Source organism: Rhyacophila brunnea, unplaced genomic scaffold (genome assembly GCF_057557595.1).
Source record: "Rhyacophila brunnea isolate RB1 unplaced genomic scaffold, BYU_Rbru_1.0 scaffold_1, whole genome shotgun sequence".
Classification (NCBI taxonomy): domain Eukaryota; kingdom Metazoa; phylum Arthropoda; class Insecta; order Trichoptera; family Rhyacophilidae; genus Rhyacophila; species Rhyacophila brunnea.
Window position 1 is genome coordinate 28,989,612 of NW_028232751.1, and position 23,818 is coordinate 29,013,429.

The following is a 23,818-nucleotide window of genomic DNA, read 5'->3' on the forward strand; positions in this document are numbered from 1 at the left end:
TCATAATGTCTAATAAAAACTATTTTCTCAAGCCCCATAAAAGTGTAGATATTAATATATAATTCATTATTCTTACACAAAAGTTCATTACTAACAAAAATGCACTGGGTTTAATTTAAAACTAGCTTATACGTTTTTGAAATAATAATATAAATTAAGGATGATGTATTCAAATAAAATCACATTATTCACAACGTTTCAGTGTATTGCTATCTGCCTCCAGCTAGTGTATTGCGGCCATAGAATTCTAATAAAAATTGTTCCCCATAATACAAAATCATTCTTTCAAATATGGGTGGCTGGTAATGATAGTTAAAATATACATTTATTGCGTTATCATTTTGCCAAAGTATTTGTACAATACAATAGTGATTAATATGCTATTAGTAAAACAGCTACCAGCTAAGGCATGTAGGAAGTATTTCTTGTATCTATACAATAACATTAATAAAAAGAAATTGATTTATTAATTAAAATTATTTTTAAAAGAATGTGTCTCAAAATATTTTTACTGTAATCCTGTTGTGTAAAAAAACGGTACAGTGGAACCCCGATCTACCGTTCTTGCATAAATCGTTTTCTCGCACGGATCATTCATTTTTGAAAGTCCCACCAAACACCCATAAGAACAATGTTAAATAGTCCCGCATTATACGTTCCCCAATTTATCGTTTTCCTCGATCTATCGTCTAAATATTATGGTCCCGTCAAAAATATTATCCCGATTGACCGTTTTTGTTGAATATTTTTCATTTCGATTTAGTAGAATTGTTTATGATACATATATACAGACCTTTCAGTCACGTCGCTTTGTTTGCATAGGTCGGTCGGCGGTCAGGCTTGCCTCGCATCTCGTATCACGAATTTTTATATGTCGCAACTAAAATGCTCCCCATGAAAAAAATAGAACTCTAGCTGAGAAACTGAAATTCAAGATGTCGAAAAAAATCCAGGAGAAAAATGAGTTTTATTTTTATTTTATTTTTTATATATATCCCGCACTTATCGTGTTTTTTTAGGGTCCCTTGAAAACCGTAGAATCGGGGTTTCACTGTATATCTTTACTGTACTCAGTAGGGCAGGAGTGTTTAAGATGTATTGCCTCCCAACTTCTACTTAGACCAGTGTGGGGAGTAAAGTGGGCTGACATTACAATACTCTTGAAAAATTCATTAAAACACCCAAACATTCTACTTTCCACACAATTCATATAGGATGACAGTGAGATTATTTTTCTTTTTCATGTAGAATACTCAAACGTAAATGTCAGCCTCTTTGATTAAGACTAAGAATTGTATAAATAAATATAATCTATGAAAAAATAAGCAAGTTATAATTAAATTTATCTGTCTGCAAAAGCAAATCATATTATGCTGTTACAGGTACTATGCAAAACCAAATCATATTATGCTGTTACAGGTACTATGCAAAACCAAATCATATTATGCTGTTACAGGTACTATGGGTGCATCATCCCAGCCCTAGTCCATTGTTTGATAAAAATTACTTTCTAATTATGATCAGAAAGAATCCTTCTAAATTTGATATGAATAACACAATTATAAGCAAGTAATAATTTACAAAAAATAACTATTAATTAACTTATAAAGGCAGTTTACAATTTGTCCACTTTGCCAACTCTAAAATTATGAAAGTAGATAAATGTACAGTAGCCTAGATCAGTCTTTTGAAAATTAATGATTATGGACTAAGGGCGATAATTATGCAGGCTTTCAAATACTGATATATGTATTTATACAAAATTAACAACGTAACAATTTAAAAAAAAAACATACTTGAAACACATTAAATAAATAAAATATAAATGACGATCAAAACGAGCAGGCAACCAAATAAAAACAGTTAACATACAGAATTATATAAATTTAAAAAAATCTAAAATTGATTTATAGGTGTGTTAAAGGGAGTCAATAAATAATTAAAATACTATAAAACTATTAATTAGGTAATTTGAATAAAAAAATATAGACATCAGACTAAAATTCATTATAGCCATGATAGCAAAAAATACCACAGAGTGAATCTTTAGAAATTTTACCTTTAAACATTACATTTATTTGATTAGGCTGTATAAAAATAATAAATAACACATATTTCTGCAAAATTACCAACTAATTATTATGATTTCTCTACAAAATATAAGGATTAAAGATTATTGAACAATAATTATTGCTATAACAGTTCTTCAAATGAGTAATGTTATGTATTAGGAATGCGTTTTACTAGGGTGAAGGTTACTTAACAAACTATTTGACTGCATCGTTTGGTAGGCTTTATAAGACAAATTCATAAAGAAAAATATTCACTCACAGTGGCTACTATTAATTGTTAAACTCCTCAAGTAATGGCATATAAATCCAACAGGTTTTCTCACCTTAAACATCATATTTTCTTGTTGTCATAATATAATAATTTAATACCTATGATTGATAAATGCACTACTAATACAAAATAAAATTTAAATAAGGTTATTATTATAAACTATGATTATCATCTCACCTCACAATGTTTACTGTGGGGTAAAGGAGGACAACCGAGAGGATCTGGATTAGCTGAATCCAGCAAAGGGATACTGGAAGATTCTTCACGAGGAAGTCCCGGCGAGTCTTTCATTACGTAGCCGGAGCCACCAGCACCTCTGGCTAATTTTAACCGAATAGGAGATACTTTTGTGGTATTAACTTTCAGAGAATTGCCAGAAGAGGAATCGGTCGCTAAAGGAGAATCGAGTGCTAAGGGATCAGGAGCAGACGGATCGTAATCGAAAGGATCGCCTGTGGCAGTTGCAGCTCTAGGTGTCTCTGCAGGTTTCTCAGTTTGCATATTTGATGTTTCACCTTCAGAATAATTGGCATTACTACATCCACTGGAACTATCTTTCTTTCTTGCAATACGGATTATGAGTTTATTCACATTCTCATTTTGTTTATTCACAATATGCATTTGCTGGGTTCTTTTCTCTCTTTTTTTTTTTCTTTTTTGACTTTTCAACCGTTTCCTTTTCTCCTTTTCACCTTCTTCAAAATCAGCCATCACCTTGCGTCTATATTTCATACTTTCCCGCCTTAAGTCCTCGACAGTAGGCTTTGGAATACTGGTCAATCGCTTTTTGGGTGGTTTGAATTGGAAATCACAATCAGGATCACTAACACCCATAGGTTCGCTACTTAATAAATTGCCTATTTTAATTTTTAATTTAGGTGCCGAGGGGACACTATTTGAGTCACTCATTGGAGGGAAAGGTTTCGTCAATCTCCCTCTACGTTTGTAAGACAGAGCCAATTGTGACTGCGTCAGCATTCCACTTGAAGTATTCCGTATGTCCTGTACATCAACTTCATTGGGTTCTCTGACTAATGTACTAGAAACTTTCCGCCGTTTCTTTTCCATATTGGCATCCACAACAGCTTTATAATCTTCTTTTGTCGGTATACTAGTCATCGATGCGACAGCTTTAGGAATTGTAATTATAGTTCTATTGAAAGTGATGGGAGGCACGGGTGGCGTCGCCTGATTGAACACATTACCGGACATTGGATCATCCATATTCATATCCTGAGTACAGTACTGCCTTAATAGTTCTTTTTTCCTCATTCGCCGTAAATTAGAGGTACCCGACATCATTGCAGCAGTGATCGAACCAACAGCACTCGGTGCTCCAAGCATGTGGACGCCAGGCTGTTGTTCTATATTAGGGAGACTAGGTTGTTGTATCACCGGAGCGACATAGCTAGTAGAATAATTGGCATCTAAGAAAGGACCTTTGATTTTCACTTTCAGCTGATTTCGAGAATCTGTAAGCGAAACTTTAGGAGTAGCTAAGTCTTGAGTCTGTTGAACAGGTTCTTCGCTAATTGCTTCTTTAGGCTCAGAAGATACCTTTGGTGACGATATATGCGGTTCCTGTGACTTATTGCTACTAGCAATCAAAGCTGAATGCAATTCCTTTTCCATTTCTTCATCAATATCAGCCAACTGTTGATCTGCTGTTCCACTAGCAAAAGCACCCAAGAGCTGATTATTGAATGCATCTGTGGTGGATGGCTCGTATGCACTGTATGTACGCATGTCAACGGGTCCTGGTAAAACTGGTTGGACTACTATACTTGTAAATGCCTGTGCAACAGTCCCCACTGATATATTGACAGGAGAAGATTTTGCAGGTTCTACATTTTGCCGCTCTACAACAGGAGATGGTGGTCTTAAATCCCTAACATCTGCTGAATAAGATGTTCGTTTACTTGGCTGCTGATGCGAAGGACTTGTGAACGTTGGTGATTGAGAAGCGTCTCTGTACGCACTGTCAGGTTTACGCTCATGATTATCAGTAGATCTTCTTCTGTCTCTCATTGATTTTAGGTCACCCATACTATCATTCGCAATGTCTTCATCAAAATCGTAAACAGTACCTACAAATTTATTGCAAATACTACTGCCAAGAAAATCTATGTCCATGTGAGAGTAATTCTGCATTTGTTGGCTTCCTTTACCTCTGGGCCGTCCTCTATTTCTTGATCCACGAGAATTTCTTGCTACACCTCTCCGATTTGAAGTAATTTTTGCAGACACCTCTACCTGTTTAGGTGATTTACCAGGACTCTTTCCAGGTGACTTACCCTGTTGACTAATAAACCTTGATGACATTCTTGTTGGTTTGGTGGGAGATTTCTTCCCTTGAATAGGAGAAACTTCGTTTACCGTCAACGGCTTTTCCGATATTTGATTTTGTAACTCGGTAGTGCATGAAAAGTCATCATTTGCATGTAAAGGCGATTCTCCCATAGAAAACGAATTAGGCGGTGTGAGCACAGGCTCCCCTTCATGTATCGGGGAGTTTTCACTCAACGGCTTTGGCGTTGATGGTGCAACCATTGCTGTCGTCAAAGCCATATTGTGAGACGAAGATGTAAATGCTGCCGAGCAATTTGTTGTAAATACTAATTGCTCGTCAATGGATTTCGGAATGTGTGATAATAAAGAACTGGCACCTTGATAAGACATATTCAAATTTGGGGGATACGAAACTACTTGTGATGTTATAGTTTTCTGTTGTCCAATAGTTACAGGAGGATACAGTGGCAAATTGCCAACAAATGGAGAAGCTTCTGATGGATATTGAAAAAAATAGGGAATTCTTGGGTAATTCTGTGAAATCCCAGTATGTGTTTGAGGCTGCATATTTTCATCTGGCTTGGAATGTACATCATCACGCTTCGGAGAGCTCGCTGAAGAGTCAGATTCAGAACTGGTTGTTGAGGATCTTCGAACAGGCAACATTCGACTATCAGTCCATTTCAATTGTTGTCTCATGCTATTGTATGGTGATGGTATTGGTGTGGATTCGGGAGGCTGCATACCAATATCACCATCATAAGAATGGGCCTGAAGCCTTTCATTCAACATACTATTATCTTGACCTTCACCTGGTACTATTGCTTGTAATGATTCACCGGCACTGTCCTGTTTACTTTCCATTGGACTTTCAAAATGTTTCTCTACAGATAGCATTTCTTGAGTTTCTATTTTATTAAGTAACTCCTTATGTATCTCAGATGAATTTTGCATTATATCTTGACTATTGGTATGATCCATATTATATGGCATCAATTTTTCATTTGGCAAACACGTCTCATTATCAGTAAACTGACTTTGACTGTGATTCGTAGTCCATTTATCACTTTCATCATCATTTTTAACAACATCTAATTTTTCCATAACTATATCGGGCAAATCTTTGTCCTTTTCAGAAACATCAATATTATTTACGACACAGAGACTTGGTGATTGGTGGGATTCTTTAAAAATAACCTCTACTTTGTTATGATCAGTGTCGATTTCATGAGGTAAATTTAAAGATTTTGGCGGCTCAAGAATATCGTCTTTCATATGCTCATCAGCGAAGGAAGGTAAAATATTTTCATGTTCTTTAATTTCACAAACATCTTGAAAAGATGTGTCATTTTGATTTTGAGGTCCAGATTTTTTGGAATTGTACTGTAATCTTAGCTTTTCAACAAGATCGAGAGTTTCACGCGCTCCTCTATCTTCCTTTGAATCTTCTTTGAATAAAAACTCTGAACAAAACATTGAAGTGAGGGGAGTGGTTACTTTCATCATCTCTTCACTTCCTTGTGATATATTAAACCCATCATCATTCACTGTTTCATCTACTGCTAATATGTCATTCTCAAAGTCTAGTAGTTCTAAACAGGAAGTATCTTTGTTTACAGGCTGTGGTGAAAAAATTGAACGATTTGAATATGAAGATGCCAGGAGAGATGCCTTATTACTTGGTCTATTTTGCTCATTCTCCTGCATTTCATTCAATTCAGGAGGAACTATTTCAAAAGTGGAAACTTTTACAGCTGAATCGAGTTGAGTTATTTTTGAATTATCCCTATTACCTATGTCTTTGTACATTTTCGGTGTTTGGCCTTCGCAAGGTTCCGACATTTTGTGTTCTACATCTAGTGGTGTTTTTGGTGATTTGATTATATGTGTGCCGCTAAGAAGTCTACTTGAACTTTTACAAGGACTTTTTTCATCGTGAGCAGTAGTTGGTTCCTTTTCAATCTTCAACCCACTGTCTGCGTCAACCTTATCGGATTTCTCTACATCACATATCAATTGGGATATTATTGGTTTTACATGTTTTTCAGAATCACTTTCTGGAGACTTACGAACTTCTGGCTTGAGTATAGGACTTGCAGAAATTGGGATAGGGCTAGATGATTTCTTTGATAACTCATCTTTATCATCCTTACCAGTATTCTGATCTTTTAAATTATCAGAACTGGGATCCGGTTCATATTTGGACAATTTTTCTTTAGAATCAACAAACTGTTTGGTTTCATCAAAATCTAACTGAGGCACAATCTGTTGCTTATTCTTTATTTCCTGAACTTCAGTTGACGAACGCTTCAACTGATGTTTTACCTTCTTGTCCGTTTTCCATTCCTCAGATGAAAGTTTACTGGACTGACAATTCTCTTTGGAATCTTTTTGAGTAGTGGAGGAGGTTTTTTCGGTTTTGTTTGGTTTTCCCTGCCCTGCATCTTTCCGGTGAGGCAGATTTCGCGGCCCTGCAGTAGTACTTCGGGTCCTAGTACGTGCTGAAGACCGAGGCAATGGAAAGCGGGCTCGAGATGATTTCTCTCCCTCAGCAGGCGGTGAGTAAATCCCGCAGTGAGGCTGCCCATCGGAAGTTTTGAGCTTCTTGTCCGGGGCCTTGCGGATAATGCCACCACCTGCTTTGGTAGCATTCGGAATAGGTGACGGGGATTTGGATTTCTTTTGGCGGGACCTACGAGGCGACCAACTACAAACGGGGGCCTTGTGCACATCTTTATGTGCTTCAGAATCACTGGATGGACTGGATGAAGAGGCAACCTTTGATCCCTTGTCAAGAAAGGGCAGGTCAACACTCATCCTTCTGGGAGGTGAAAACAATGACTTTACCATACTTCTCTTATCTAAAACTTTTCTAGTCTTTCCTACATCCTCATCAGAACTAGTACTAGATGAACTACTACTGCTACTGGTGCCGAAAGTTGAACTAGAACTAGATTTATTCGGTGACTTTTTCTTATCTTCATCTTTCTTCGGTGACAATTTTTTAGCAACATCGGCAACTTCTTTCTTCTTTCCTGGTTCTTCTACCACAGGCTCAGCTCCTGGACCCTTGGCCATTCCACTCTTTATGTGCTCTGCAGCTTTTTTGGCAGCTTGTCTTTGGGGTACATATGCCAATATGTCAGGGCTGTCCTTCTCGGGATCTTTCTCAAATTCAAAAACGTCATTGCCTGAGGTAGAAACTTTTCTGTCCTTCTTAGGAGTATCTTTGTTTATTGAATCTTTAGTATCCCTTCTCTTCTCCTTTACCTTTTGCTTAGATTTAGGTTTAGTAACACTTTCTTCAACAGGTGGAGGAAGTTTTAACTCTATAATGGCATCAATCTGATCTTTATTTTTGACATTAACTGTATTAGAACGCATATTTTCTGAAGCTTTCTTTGCAGCTTGCCGCTGTGGGACTATCAAATCTGTAGGATAATCCTTATTCTTAGAAGATTTAAAGTTTTCTTTATCCTTGATATCTTCATCAGATTCATGCTGTTTATCTTTAGCCAGAAGCTTTTTAGATCGTGTCTTCCCAGCAGTCTTCTGTAATGGAATAAATTCTTTGACAGCAGCTTTCGTACGAAATGGATGTTGTTGTGAATCACTTGTAGCGTTTGAAGATTTGTCTTCATTCACATCATCCTCATTCTTAATATTATCATTTTCACTATCAGAGTAAATATCAGCAGTAAGCTTTGATTTCCTCGTTCTTCTTATCGGCATTAGTTCATCACTGTCAGTTCCAGATAAGGGACGAGCTCCCATTTCTCTCTCCATCTGCTGTAATGTTCGGCTTCTAGGCCAATCTTTCTTAGCAGGGACATTTATATCTTCTTCACTTGAGCTGTCTATTTTACTGCGAGAGGCCACTGATGTTCTGGTCTTCTTCTTTTCACAGGCCTTTGGCTTTTCAGCAGATTCTCTTTCTTTAACAAAAATTTTCTTTTTCCTTGGGACTATATTCGGTGTTTCATCATCGCTTGTTGAATAAATCGATCCATGATACTTGGATACGAGTTGTGAATCTTTTTCTGGTATACTTTCAGCACCACTAGACAGTCCACTGTACAGACTGGTACTTCTCCTAGCTGAGCCATTCAAATACGGACGTTTGTATGGATTTTCTGACAGTCTTGTATTCTTGACTAGTCCATTGAGGTCTTTCTTCTTTTCATCTTCTGACTCTATTCCGGCAATTTGTGCCAAGAAATGTAAATCAGACGTATGGTGGACAGCTCCTGGGTGTGAATACAGTCTGTCATATATTGAAGGACCATGATTGGCTTCAATGACAGCAGTCATACCTTGTGGTGACAATGCATTCTCTCCAGACAGAACTGCCACTTGCTTGTGAAATGTTTGTTCGCGCATCTTGAAAAATGATCTAGATAACTTCTCTCTGCGACTTACCATGTAACAAAGGTTACGCACTCTTTCAAGATCTTGTCGCAGTTGTACAAACATTTTCATCTTATCCAAATCTGCTTGCTCTTGTCGATGCGAAAGCATATCTGATTCATCAGCTTTGGGTGGCAGAAGGGGTCGATTTAGGCCGGCCCTTCTCTTTAATTTCCAATAATTGTAAATGTAATAAATGCCATCTTGATCAACATCCAATAAGTGAGTGCTGATATCTTTGATGCTAACATGTTTGTCGAATTCAACTTCAATTTCATGCAAACGAATAGCACGAGCTTGAGTCTTTTCTTCGGATGTCATATCTTTGCGTCTCTTTCTCTTCAATTCATCCTCGTCTTCAACATAGCCTCGTTCCTTCTTTATAGTGACACTATGCTTTTGGCAATACGATCGAAGCTTCACTCCATCATCGGCGAGTTCATCTTCAATTATAGCACGCATCTCTAGGCCATGTCTAAAAGCACATGTCACATGATATGCAATTTTGCATGTCTTCACTGAACATTGAATACAAGTACCAGAACGTTCACGACACAAAACACATAACAACGACCATCGCGATGACGGTATTGCAGAGATTTTAGTGATCGGCTCCATCTTCTCTGCGCATCCTATAGATACTTCAGGTACCCACAGGACACAGCTTACGTGCGCCCATTCATCACCAGACGGCGTGCTTTTCATGGCACCACCGGGAGTGGGACACAAAGCGCACACTGGACGAACACCGGCTTCGCAGGGTCTGCAGAGCCATTGTCCTGGAAACCAATATAATTCAGTTAGAATTCATCAATAAATATTAAATATATATATATATATATATATGGTTAATGTCATAAATCCATATTCCTTACTTGTCTTAGCTATTATTCTGAAAAATACTCAAAAGCTGGTTTGTTTTCATTCAACTAAGAATACAATTTGCAGAAAGTTTTTAAAAATCAATTAAATCCTGACTTATTTGTTTTCGTTGAATTAAGAATACATATTACAGATGATGTTAGTTAGTTTTATAAAATTATATAACTTTATTCTTTATTACCGCACCAAACACAAAAAACTATGAATTTTTTCTTCTTCGAAGTTTTAGATATCGTCGCTTAAGAAACAACACCGCGTAAGTCAATTAATTAAAATTTTCAGGGGAAACAAAACACGTCTCAAAAAATTGAAAATTGGTACCTTTTAACTTATTTTTTTTTGTGTTTAGTTAAAAAAAACAATTTTTTAACTAAACACAAAAAAAAAAAGTTAAAAGGTATCAATTTTCAATTTTTTGAGACGTGTTTTGTTTCCCCTGAAAATTTTAATTAATTGACTTCCGCGGTGTTGTTTCTTAAGCGACGATATATTGATTATAAAGGTTAATCCAAGTTCTAGTTTGAATTTGTTTAACCTTTTTACTGCCGGTAGGTGTATGTATGACGGTACCTTGCACGCGGTGAATTGCAAAAATAAAAAATTTGAATCAATTTACGCTTCAAGTGGTAAAAACGAATTCTGTTTCAATTCTGAGTAAGTGACGATATTCCCAATATATGAGTAGCTTGATATCAAAGTAGGCCAAACGCCATTGTAACGAAATTTATGTTTTAATTATTGATTATTTTAGTACAAGTGATGCTCTTTTCAAAAAATCCACCAAAAGTATCAAAAACGGTAGTTTTCATAGTATGATTGTAAAATTTTTATGCATTGTGCGGTCAAGAAACGATCCATTGTGTTAAATGGTAGACTTTCAACTGACAATATGTCAAAAAATACGCGTGCAATATTCAAGACAATAAATTACAGGACTGTGAAATTCATACCACGAGTTAGATAAGCCTGTATAAAATGTATCCCCTGTTGATCACATGGGATAGTTTTTGACACGGTCACGATTAGCAAAATTCCTAATGAAAATATATATTAGATATAAATATATATATTCTCTAAATCAAAATCAGTATTCCAAAGTCCCTTGACACTTCAAATTCACAGGGAGTTATACTGTATTGAGTATAATATTATTAGCATGTTACTTAAATAGTAATTAAATGCTCCACTCCGCGGTGAAGAGGTTAACTTACAAAATATCAAATATATTTACCGGAAGGAATGGCGGTAATCCCATAACAAGCTTGATGGACACAAATGTTACATGAGTCACAAAAAACCATCTCGTTCCCCTCTTCAGAGTCTGGTGATCTACAAACATCACATATGACGTTTTCATCATATTCGATGCCGAAACCCTCTTCCGATTTCATGATGGCCTGGATCTTATCCCAACAGCGAATCTGAAAATATTAATTGCATTAAGTCAACATACTATTACAGTTTTATAAATAAAGTTACTATTACCTAATACTTTCCAAAATGATATTCTAATATCAGTAAGTATCAGTTTCTAATCAATTCAATAAACAACATCAATATAATGAGGTATGATGATGATATATAATATAACTGAGGTGTATATTTCCAAAAAAAGTTCAAATACAACCAAACTCTTAACAAAAAATATGTAGATGTATCTATCTATAGCTACTATAACCTGTTTTAATGGCTTCCCATATATAGTGTATTTATCTCACGAAGGTTTACTCTACTCTGCCACACAGGTTGTGCAAACTGGCCTACATTCATAATTTGGGACCCTTAGACACATATCTATTAGAAAAATATTTAGAAGGTATGGATGGGGGTAGATAAATAGGTATGTTAATCAAAAAAGAAACTGTTCCATCCTCATAAACATACCGTGGATATGCCTTCATAGGAAAATTCATTATAGTACACTATATTACAATGAGATAAATACCTCTAGTTCTTCAATAACACGTTCAAGCTGCTCTTCCCGTAAGGGTTGCAAGCCAGACCGCGCACGTTCACCGTTGAGGGCCTTCAACCAGGAAGCATCACACGCGTCCATGTCATAGGCACATGCCGCCTCCGCTCTTGCCACAGCACTGCTGAGATAATGCTCTGTGTCACTGAAGTGTACATCACGTGTTAATCTCACATACTTTTGCTTATGCCTGTAACAAAAAATTACATTGAAATTAGCATGAGGACCATTACAAACTTACTGACTAGCAAAAATCATCTATAGTATAGATTATAATAAAATAATCATAAGACCAATAATAAAACACAGACAGCCTTGGACTTTCGAACAATTCTCTATTTCGTACATTTCTTAAAAATTAGATTTTTGTTGATAATGCAAAAACTGTACGCTACTTCCATGCAGTCCACTCCACTCTTCTCTGCTCCCCGTCACCTTCAACCACTATTGACAAGTTTATAAAAAAAACACCTGATTGCCAATACACCTCATTAGTTTTATTATATTGATAAATAAATATTTTAACGTACACTTTTTGATGTTTTTTAAGATCGTTATATAGCGATCTTTTTTTAAAAATGGAAATTGTGGAAAGGGGAAATTATTCACCAAATCTAATTTTTAGCGTGAATGAGACGGGACTCTATTGGAAACGAATGCCAAGACGTATGTTTATTTCCATAGAGGAGAAGATTGCTTCTGGATTTAAAGCATCCAAGGATCGTCTAAATCTTCTTTCAACTCATTGAAGAAACTGATGGAGGTGATAGAGATGCCATGCGGGTTTGGTGGAAACAATTTAATATTATGAAAGCTACCAGAAACATCGACGAAGCGTTGAATGAAGTCACCCAGTCGTATATGAAGGGTGTTTGGAAAAGGTTGTTCAGTGAAATTGTTGAAGTTCACTGCAATTATGAAAATGATATTCAAAATATCATCAGAGATAAGTCTTATAGCTATATCCGGAGGCATCGAAGGTGTTGATGTAGATGATATTCAGTCTTTGTTAAAATCACACGGCGAACCCATAACAGCTAATGAAGAGCTGCAGGAAATGGACTGCAATACGTCGCTAGAAAATGATGTCTCCGAACCTGTTCCCGTGCGAAAGTCAAGTATTAAACCCATTGAAAAGGCCGTTTCTCTTCACAATCAATGCATGGAGTTTTTAGAAGTGAACGACAAAGAATACGAGCGAGTGAGTGCTGTAAAACGGTGCTATAATGCATTACTTGACAGTATGTAATCGCAAATTTTGCACAATAAACGTAGATAGGCCAAACAAGGGAATCCCCCGGTTGATTGCGAAATTTCGCTTATCGCGACCATGTCCAGAACGCATATCCCACCTTTACTTTTGAACACATTTTCAGGAACCAATTACATAGGAAAGTCGAGAGCCGCCAGTAGGTGTGTCTATTTGTTTGTTTATAACTCAAAAACTACTTGACAAATATCGATAAAACTTGTACAGCTTTTAGTAGATCTTGGTTCTCAATATTTCGAAAAATATGAATAATAATATTATGTAATTACTGTGCAATCGGCCGATATATTTTATTTAACTGAATTTCATTAATAGTATTATGTCACTAATACTATTAGGAACATATTTTTAATTTTATGAATGCCGTTAGGTAAGGGGCCCGCCAATGATCTTGGCATTGGGTTCTGCGTCAGGATGTGTGGACCATGCTTATACCTCGCACATAAATTTTGCTAAATAAATGGCTTTTAAATTTTTCAAAAGAGAAATCCTATGGCTATCTATGGAGCAATCATAACTGTAACAATTGGTGGAATAGTTGATGTCCATACTACAGGTCAGCATGATGCACGTGGCATTTCCGGGTTACGAAGGGTGCGTATCACCCATAGATTAGCAATGACTAACAAAGTATAGATGCACATAATTTTGGCTATCTGCCCACAACAGCTGTATTGAAGCATACCTTTACATAAATTTCTATAAGCTTATTTATATTCGTAGTCAACATAATATATATTAAATACTACTGATAAACCTAATGCCGTATCCACACTGGAAACAAGTTGTTGGCAACCTGATTAAATTTTACAATAATTATCATAATTGCTTAAGAAATTTTACAATAAATATCATAAAATCTAACGAGGTTGCCAGTGTGGACCCGGCATAAGATTTTGTCAATGTCAAATATGGAAATAAAAAGTAGACAAAAATACGGATTTTTTCAGAAATAGACGAGTTTCAAGTGCGTACCCTTAATTAAAATTTTAATTTGAAGTATACGTGAGAAACCACTTCATTAGTTTGAATAATGTGAAGCGCCTAGTTTCGGTTTTTGAAAATTTTTGAGTTAGATATGTATTTAGATGGATATTTTTGTTACCTATATGATGGCCAAAGATTGAACTTTAAAAATGCCAAAAACCGTCAATATGTATGATCAAAAATTAGAGTAAAAAAACCCGCTAAAATGGTTGGGTGTGCTTTTCAAATACCCCTAAAATGGAAAGTTAAAATATTCTTTAGAATGTAACGAATTAAAAAATAAATACATAAAGTTCACAGATTTAATAGATGAGTTTTCTCATTTTTCTCAAAACTACCTAAAATCGGTTTAGGGGCTTTTGAAACTAGGCGCTTCATGTAATGTGAATGTTTGAATGCATGTTTGGTCTGCTTGGCCCGTGTGTATGTGTTTTACATTTGCGTGTGTGTTGACGGCCGCATGTGATTTGCTCAGCATTGCTCCCTATATATTATCAGTAAGGAGTATGTTAAATCTTTTTCTTCTTCGGCCATATCCGCCCTTTAATTGGAGCATATGGATACCACACGGCACCTCCAAGAATCCCTAACGCTCTCCAGGTCAAATATCATCCTGTAGCTCCGCCGTATATACACTATAGATAGTAATTAGCGGCCTTCCAGGACGCCGGAATCCGGTCGGCTTGAAGAACAGGCAAGCCAGGTTCAGGTCCTTTTCTGGCATCCGCAACACGTGCCGAGCCAGGTCCAACGTCGCCTCTTCACTCTCAGCGTGATGAGAGGCTGCTTGGTGCTTTCTCTTATCTCCTCGTTGCTCCTAAAGTCAATCCACCGCACACCCAGCATCCGTCGCAAACATCTGTTTTCGAAGCTCGGTATACGGTTGCTCTGAGCCTTCATAAGGTGCCATGTTTCGCTACCGTATAGCAGCACCGTCAGAATGCAAGCGTCGAATAGGGGGCATTTGGTTTTGACCGAGTACAATCGCGAGTACGAGTCCCAAACATTCCGCATCGAGTTGATTGTTACTCCAGCCATTCCCACTCAGATAGCGAGCTCTTCAAAATGCCATCTCCCGTGATGTGTACCCCCAGGTACTTGAAGCTGTCGAAGCTCTTGATGTTTTGTCTGTCGCTAATCAGAGGGAAATCTGGATCAATTACACAAAATGTTTTCTTCGCGTTGATTTTCAAACCAATGCGAGATGAGTTGTTATGCAACCTGTCGATTGTCTCTTGAATGCCATGGATTGAGTTATCGAATAGGACAGCGTCATCGGCGTATTCCAGGTCGCATAGCTTCACTGTGGGGCCATGCCTAGGTCGGGTGGTATTGACTTTCGTAGAATGAAGTCAAAGTGGATGAGAAACGGTTCAAGGACACAACCCTGTCTGACTCCAGTCGTGACCACGAACCATTCCGTGACAGTGTCTCCAATTCTGACACAGCATTCGCTATTCTCATGCAGGCATTTGATTATGGCAATGATCTTGGGAGGGATCCCATATGCTCCCAGTATCCTCCAGGAGGGAAGGGCGGTGTGGACTTCTCATAAACCACAAAGCAGCAAGCCATCGGACTGTTCAGCTCATGGCTCTGCTAGAGAAAACATCGAAGGTTGTAGATTTGGCCCGGTCTGGTTTTTCCTGAGGATGTGCTTTATTGGGTCCCTTATTCTCATCAAGAGGATGTTTGCCAAAATCTTTCCCGGAACACTGAGTAGCGTAATGCCTCAGAAATCGTCGCAGCTAAGAGGGTCACCTTTTTTGTGAAGTGTGGACAGCGCTCTTCTTCCCACAAGTTTGTCATCAGATGAAAAATAGGGCACAGGATTGCGCTCAGGCTGTACTTGAGGAATTTCTCCGCCCCGGTGCCTTTCTGTTCTTGAGCCCTTTCACAGCTGATTTTATCTCGGTGTGCGTGGGCGGGCAATCGGAAATGTCGGTCGCTCGGGGAATGCCCAAAAGTGAAGCTTCCGCAGATATGTCGAAGGGATCCAAAGGGGGTGGGCGGTTCAGCACTCCGCAGAAATGATTCTTCCAAATCTTCTCGACGCCTTCTGCGTCAGACTCTATTGCTCCACAGGGGCTACGAATAGCTCCGCGAGTTAGTGGTTACCTGCCACAGACTTCACGGGTGATTCGGAGGAGTTTCCTGGTGTCATTTCTGCTTGCTGCCTCCTATGCCGCTTCATTTTGCCGGTTCATAAAATTGCGCTTGTCCAACCGCACGGATCGTTTGACTACCCTATCTTGGGTCTGATAGTCAGTCCGGCGGTCCTCAGTTTGGTCGGGGTCTGTCTCCTTGTCTCTTAGGGCTTTTAGCCTGGCTCGCTTTCCAATTTCAACCCACGTTTCGTCAGACATCCACTTTGGCTGCTCACTCCTTCTGGTACCAAGGACAGTATGGGTCGATGACACAATCGCACTCTTTATGAGGCTCCAGTCCGCCTCAATGAGGTTGGATTCAGATGTGTGCCGCGAGGATGTGTCGTCTCATCACCGTGGGGCCAAGCACCGGGTCTGCTCTTACTCTAGCATTATAATCCCCCATTACAATCACACGGTCTCTTCGGGGGATGGTGGAGACTGCCGCGTGGAGAGAATCGTAGAAAGCATCCTCAGTGGGGGCATAGCACTGAAAGACGGTCAAGGAGCTACCAGGCATCTTGAAGGAGGCATGTATCAGTCTCTCCGAGATTGGTTCCTATTTCACGAGGTAACGGACCGCTCTCTCCGACATCAATACTGCCACTCCCTGGCGATGATATTGCTCCTGACCTGAGTAGACAATAGAGTAACCCTCAATCAATTTTCTCCCGGCGGGCCTTTCTTTCTAGCGCACTTCGCTCAGCCCTAGGATGTCCACACTGTAGGTGTACATGATATGTGTGACGTGCAGGTCCTTTCCGGCGGTACGCAGGGTGCGAACATTGTAAATCCCAATGCGCATTCTCGAGTTAGAGAGGATTACTCATTTCCATGTTGGGTCGTCAGTTTACAGAGCCGGTTGTCATCCGAGATTTCCTTCCCTTAGCCAGAAGGCCAGTTTTATTGCCCTTCGCCCCCTGCTGTTAGCTATGGCTTACGCTGCATTGCCCGGAGGTTGCCGCGGGGACGCCAGCAGATGGGACTTGCTGGTAGTTTGGCATTTCCCAACTTTTGCTATGAACACATCTACTGGCGTCAATGTGTCCACTTGGGGCCGACCAGCCGTTGACCAGTTAACGTTAAATACTCAAGTCATTAGCACACTAAGCCAGTTATATGTAGCTTACTTTCAATCTAATCCAATGGTGCACAATCTACGTCCAGACATACCATTTATTGCGGCTCACTGACTAAATGAAATTGTGAAAAAATATCCAAGCATATACGTAACGTATACCCATGCTTTTATCTGTTAATTAATTACATGTAACCTTTAGAGCTTATTTTGCTGCAAACATAATATATCATTGATATACAGTGTAGTGTTGTTATATTGCTGTCATTATAGCTTCGTACGCGCCACATACATATATTTTAATATATAACAATGACTAAATTATTCATTTAAAATTGAGATGGTATTTTTCATTTCTGACGTGTGATGTCTACTTATCCAAAACCAGGAATCTCTCAAAAGAAGGTTTTAATCATGACAAATACCTGTTGAATACGTTTACAACCAACTCAGCAGTCCTCTATGAGACTATTGTTGATTGACCTATAGAATAACGATTGATTTTTATTAAGATATCCTATGTAATATTTTCCGCAACACTTGTACCCTACCCTATGCAACCAGTGAACGATTATGAAATAGATAAGTTGGCTCAGCTGATAAAAAGGTTGTGTTGATATAAAAAGTGTATTAATTAATTACAAAATGATTAAAACAATCTTAATTTTTTCACAATTAAATATGATGGAACCAAATATATTATATGCAATTATTAATGACATACTAGCCGTATATAAAATTATCATTGGAAGAAGGCACTGAGAAACACTGTGATAGTAATTCTCTCAAAACAGATAAAATAATATATAGACAAAAACCTGTAACCAAAAACTTAGAATATGTGCATGTCCACAATATTATGATTGAAAAGCACTCATTACAATAATGTCAATGACATTACTAATTTCAACAAGTTGTCTGTTTTGAAATTTGACACTAGTAAATTACACTGGGATTGCGCTTTATTGCATTTGACAACTATTGCAAAATTGTAGAATGACAGATGTAAGGCAATTTCAAGGTTACTAGAATATGTAAACAAAATAAATAGGAGTGTCACCTATCAATGGCTAAAGCAATGCAAGCACCTTTTGATACAGAAGTCGCTTCTATTTACGTTATTACATTATTACGATAGTGACAATAGATATCATTGTTTATGAAATTGAATGATTAATCTATTTCGCCATAATAAATAGTAAGTAGTATCTTTACAGAAATGTTAATCGAATATGAATATACAATAAATAGGATACTAATTCTAATTGATTTAATAAAAAAAACTTACAATTTGAATTCGTTTGCAGTGGTGAGTGCTGTGTTTTGTTCAATCTTAGTGACAGTTGGCTCAGGTAATGAATCAGGGTTGACAGGAACTTGGACCCCTCTTTCCCACTCCTGCTTCCATGGATCGGTTATTACCCAATATTCATCAGCTACCAAGGGCTCAGAATCTGGTAGTTTCATTGCGCTGATAAGATCTTTCCTGTAAAGGTGAAAGAAATTAAAATTTCAATTCAAAATTAAGCTAAATCCTTAATCATACAGTCGGTAAATTACCACATTACCTACAAAAACTTTAGATACTAGTGCTTTTATTCTTGAAATAGATAGATAATGTTATGATCTAGAGACGGGTTCTTAACTTTTATTGAATCACGACAATCTTCTATAATAACTAAACATTTTAGGGTGGCAGAATGAAAAAATTTGAAACGTAAATTCTCTGTCAGAAGTAGCTTTCTGGTTAGTTATGAGAGTGACATTGTTGACTTGGGCGCTCCCAAATGTCAACTGAATTTGTATTTAACCACGTAGCATGCAATGTGGTAGTAGTGTTTTTAGTAGACAAGTATAGCACCTAGTTTAGTACTAAGCGAAACACTTCAGTGTGGCTGAAGCCTAAAGGAGTGTGTATCACACTGTAAATAACATTTTTTGTGTGTAAATAAATTAATTATGCTAAATGTAATGGTTTCAAATGGTAATGAGTGATTTCATGATGTTACACACCTAAACAATTCGGCGGGGGGTTCGGGGACATTGCGGTTATAAATAGAGGTAATCTTCATGTCGGTAATATGCCGTAAAGGCGGCATACTCTCTTCTACCTCCGCCTTGCGGCGTTTCGTCACCCCCGGATCATCCCCACGATTAGTCGCCCGCTTATTTCCTCGTAGCGACATTGCATAAACGGTTGTGTAATCCCTGGAAAAAAACAAAACGACATTATAATTCTAGTTATAACTTTTGTCTACCTTCAAAAATTATGTGAAAATAACAAATATTTACAATGTGGATAGAGCTTAGCTTCATTAAATTAAATTGTGGCATCTAATTCTTGTTACTGTCAAACTGATGGCATTTGGACGCAACTAATTTTTAATAACATTAACTGAGCGTAAAAAAATTTTTTGTACAATTTTTTTTTTCCCTATAGCAACAAACAGACTTACCAACTACCTGAGTAGTGTGTAGTCATCTCAATTACAATAGTGATAATTTTGTTACAAATGTTACTGCCAGTATCAGTCAAAATATGTGTGTTATGCGAGTGTTTTTTATCCTGTTTATATATCTCGGTGTTGTGTATCCATGGCTTTACTTAATATTATCACAATATCATAGTAACCAAAATTTGATTTAAAAGGAAGGACAGGAAGGAAAAATGACCAACAAGCTAAATAAAATGCAATGAAGCGACATTGTCAAATCAATTACAAAGGTTGTTTGGGAAATGGATAAAGAATAAAGAGCAAAGCGTGTTAGCCCAAACTTTCAAATGCCAAGTGGTTTTAATTGGTTTAATACAAAGATGCACATGATGCTTAGATTTTATGACTATCAATAATATATTATATTTAATTACAGTACAAACTACAAAAATGTCAAGAAACTGGACTATTAAAATTATATATATATATATTATATAGAATCAAACTATTAAGAATTACTAATAAATATCACAGCTCTAAGATAAACTGCATTTACGCAATGTCTCGTTATTTGTAAAAGAAAATAGATATGTGGTACAAATGTCCATTAACAATTAATGCAAACTCAAAGCGGAAACTTAACCAAATATACTTAAATTGTATTAGAAAATCCACATATCTATTTTTGTCCCAGTAGTATTTAGACTATTTGTGATTCATCAATTAAATAATCAAACATTGACATCTACCTACACTAATCTACCTATACATAATCTCGGGAAAATGTTCTTAAACATATTTAAAAAACCAGTTTTAAAGGGCTGGCGCAACCAGGAATGCGGAAGTTCATTTCTATACACGAATCTATTCTGAAGGATTTAAATTGTAAATTCAATTATTTTTTTACCATTTAAATTAGGTAGTGTGAATCCTTGTAATGGGTGACGGTGTCGCAGGTATCACAGACTTGCAAACAAATGTATCAAAGCCATATAACCACATTGATTGGCTTTTCTTATCCCGCAAATCAAAAGAAAGGGCATATCACTCCGTTACTGTCCGACGGAACTTTGGTCGTAACTGATACCTGTGGAAGTATAAAAAGCTTACTTGTATAAAAGAAAATGTAGTTATAAGAAGCGCCACTCTTATCTAAAATGATATGAAATTTATTGTTTTTGTTAACAATGCACATTTGTCTTTACGCGAAGGAAATACTACACAGAAATACTACAAAATGAAAATGAGTAGGTAAGCAGTGGTAGGTGAGATGAAATTTAATATGCCTTTCTTGCAATACATTTGCAAATTGAATGAAAGAGATACTGAAGAATTACTTTTAGTACAGTGCGGCCATTATTTCTAATTCATAACTGCCATTAAAAAATAAATGGGAAATAAATTTTTATATTTTCAATAGATTAACCAAAATATTATATCGCATATAGTAAGTACACAGGTTGAGATAGAATTACCAATGACAAAATGTAACATAAAAATTGAAATGGACAAAATAAATAATATTTAAATGAAAATATTAGTTTATAATATAAAATCATCCTTACTAATTGACTAATTAGGTAGACAATAATTTGCATCTATTTCGCTTACAGTAAAAATAGATATCATTTACCCTAAGTAAATTTAACAACGCTTTTTATTCATTTCCAGTAAATACAAACCAAAATTATAGTCGTCATTATATCACTCCAAATGAGTAAATGTATAATATCGCAAGCGCACACATTTTGTAGAAATACATCTAAAAATATGTCGTAAAAGGGCAGAATTTGTTTGTATACCAATTCCCTAAAAAGAAAATGTGAATTATATGCCACTTGCAGTTGTGATCAATAGGCGAACAATACATTTCCATGATAATTTTAAGGTTATAATGCAATCTGAAGATGCTGTCAACTCGACAGGAAAGACACAATACGTAATCATATATAAAACATTTGTAACAGCAAAACTCCACGTAGACAAATCGCCAATATAATAACATAAAATAAACTCATATTAATGGGTCGCAATTACAACAAATGGGTCGGCTGCCAAGGATCTACAGTCGCATCGGCAAAGGAAATGGGAGATGATAACAAGTCAGCAAAATTTGATATCGTTGAACCCATTGGAACAAAACAAACCTTATCATTATTTCATCCACCTCCGTTATGGCCTTGGGATGAGTCTCCCATGGCAGAAAAGGATCACATTCTTGCTCGGCCTTGCAGTAGCTGGCGTTTGGAGTCGAGTCATTATTTCCGCCACAGTGACACACAATTATACGACAACTTGAACCCTCAAGTCATTAACACAATCCACTTAAAAATCCTTTAAACCGCATAGATTGCAGAGTTGGGTTTACTTTTATAAGATCCTCTAATAAGTCTAAAGTGTGCATTATCTGTGAACCTAAACATGTATCTATTCAATAACAGAAGATAGTTGGCGAACAAATGCAAATGACCACCTGCAGGTGTCAAATAAATGTAACATAATACCAACATAAAATGACTGGAACCAGTGTTCGTATGACACAACAAAGTACCATTTTTTTATCAATGAAACAATTTTTAAATAATACAAAGTGGATAAACACAGAATGAATCGTTTTATAAATGATCTGAATGAGAATGGATTAGCTTTCCAGTTGTAGAAAGTCTCGTTGCATTGGTGAATGACTTTATTAAATTTGTTCTATATTATTATATTGTAATAATTAGTCTTTTAACCAAGCCGAAAAGAGTCAAATTAGCATAAACCATCCTGTACCCAAGGATCTCATAAACAAAAACTCACTCTACTTACTACATATCGCACTTTTCTTGTGTAGGTATGGATTATCTGAAACAAAACAAAATAGATTGATATATGAATACATACATTGAAATAGCAATTTAACATGTATAATTAAGTATGTATGTGACAAATGGATGTAAATACACACGAATACTATTCAATGTAATAATGAATAAATAGAACATGATGAATACAAACATCTATGTTATCAATGGAATGATCCTGTAGAAGTAAAATCATGAAAATTATGTTACATATGACTGATGTTAATATACCTAATCGAGCTATGCAAGTTGTCAATTTAATCAAGTAAATATTATGTATGCAACTCCGTGGTCAGCCGTCATAATACTGCCATTAACGAGACAGTCTTATCAGTGCACACAGACAGCATTGGCAAAATCTAAGTGATAGAATGCTAAATATTTTGATAAAACGTGAATTTGACGTTTGTGTGAAGCTAACGGCAAAATGTATGGCGGGCCACTGACGGGAATTTTGTTACGATGTATACTGTAAACACAAATACCCGCCCAGCAATAAACAGTAGGCCTACATAAGCTTTCAAACATGAGAGAAACTCACCTTTTTACCACTCGAGTGCGTAAATTCTCAAACAATCAGAATCGTCCATTTTCGGTAAAAAAAAAAACGTTTAAAGTAAATATTTATACAGAACTCATCTACTCCATTCGGTAAGCCCACAGAGCATTAACTGACAACAGAGAGAGCAGCACCGCAGCCTACAAGACTGACGTGGTTATAGACAAACGCACAATAGTAGTGTTAATATAGATAAGTGCCGCTATATTACGAATGCATCATTTGTAAGGGTTTTCATACACAATACGATCTAAAAAACACTAACAGTCTAAAACTGTAGAATAATCCATAAAATCTGATGACTTTCACTTGAGAACTCTTTGGCGCCATTGTTGTAAATACATTAAGATCACGTGACCATCTACGATTCACTTGCGCAGAGAAACCGAACGGCACTTCTTTGCTGTCAGGTATATTTTATTATGAATTAAAAGAGAATAGAACGTCCGCGTCGAATCAAAAGGGATTGTCAATTTCGCAATAATTTTGTTGTGATTTTTCTTTTGGAGAATAACTTAAAGGTGTAATGATAAATGAAACAACAATTAAATTTATAGACTGCTTATTGACACTATTTTTAGGAATGCAATATCCCGTGACTAT

At 36.8% G+C, this 23,818-nt stretch overlaps 1 protein-coding gene across 3 annotated transcripts; it reads right to left on the reverse strand.

Moving 5' to 3' along the window:
• Window positions 1–1,369: 1,369 nt before the first annotated feature.
• rno (PHD finger protein rhinoceros) lies at window positions 1,370–23,818 on the reverse strand. Of its 3 annotated transcripts, none has more exons than XM_085942911.1 (9): window positions 23,198–23,818; window positions 22,622–22,657; window positions 21,958–22,144; window positions 20,718–20,897; window positions 19,389–19,583; window positions 18,664–18,861; window positions 11,867–12,083; window positions 11,153–11,342; window positions 1,370–9,818 (listed from the first exon to the last, which is right to left on the reverse strand). In XM_085942911.1, the coding sequence occupies exons 5-9, from the start codon at window positions 19,559–19,561 to the stop codon at window positions 2,512–2,514; spliced, it is 8,085 nt and encodes a 2,694-aa protein (XP_085799037.1). In that variant the 5' UTR covers window positions 19,562–19,583; window positions 20,718–20,897; window positions 21,958–22,144; window positions 22,622–22,657; window positions 23,198–23,818; the 3' UTR covers window positions 1,370–2,511. The 3 variants fall into 3 exon arrangements, with proteins under 3 accessions (XP_085799037.1, XP_085799029.1, XP_085799033.1); XM_085942903.1 differs by having other exon boundaries at window positions 21,958–22,225; XM_085942907.1 differs by having other exon boundaries at window positions 21,958–22,225; window positions 22,613–22,657.

Bases quoted from the DNA above. Each gene is read 5' to 3' on its own strand.
- rno (XM_085942911.1), bottom strand. From the start codon at position 19,561: ATGTCGCTACGAGGAAATAAGCGGGCGACTAATCGTGGGGATGATCCG. The intron at 11,343-11,866 runs GTATTTATCTCA...TAATATTTTCAG, and splicing joins GTGTTATTGAAGAACTAGAG to ATTCGCTGTTGGGATAAGAT. The intron at 9,819-11,152 runs GTAAATATATTT...ATTGGTTTCCAG, and splicing joins GATTACCGCCATTCCTTCCG to GACAATGGCTCTGCAGACCC.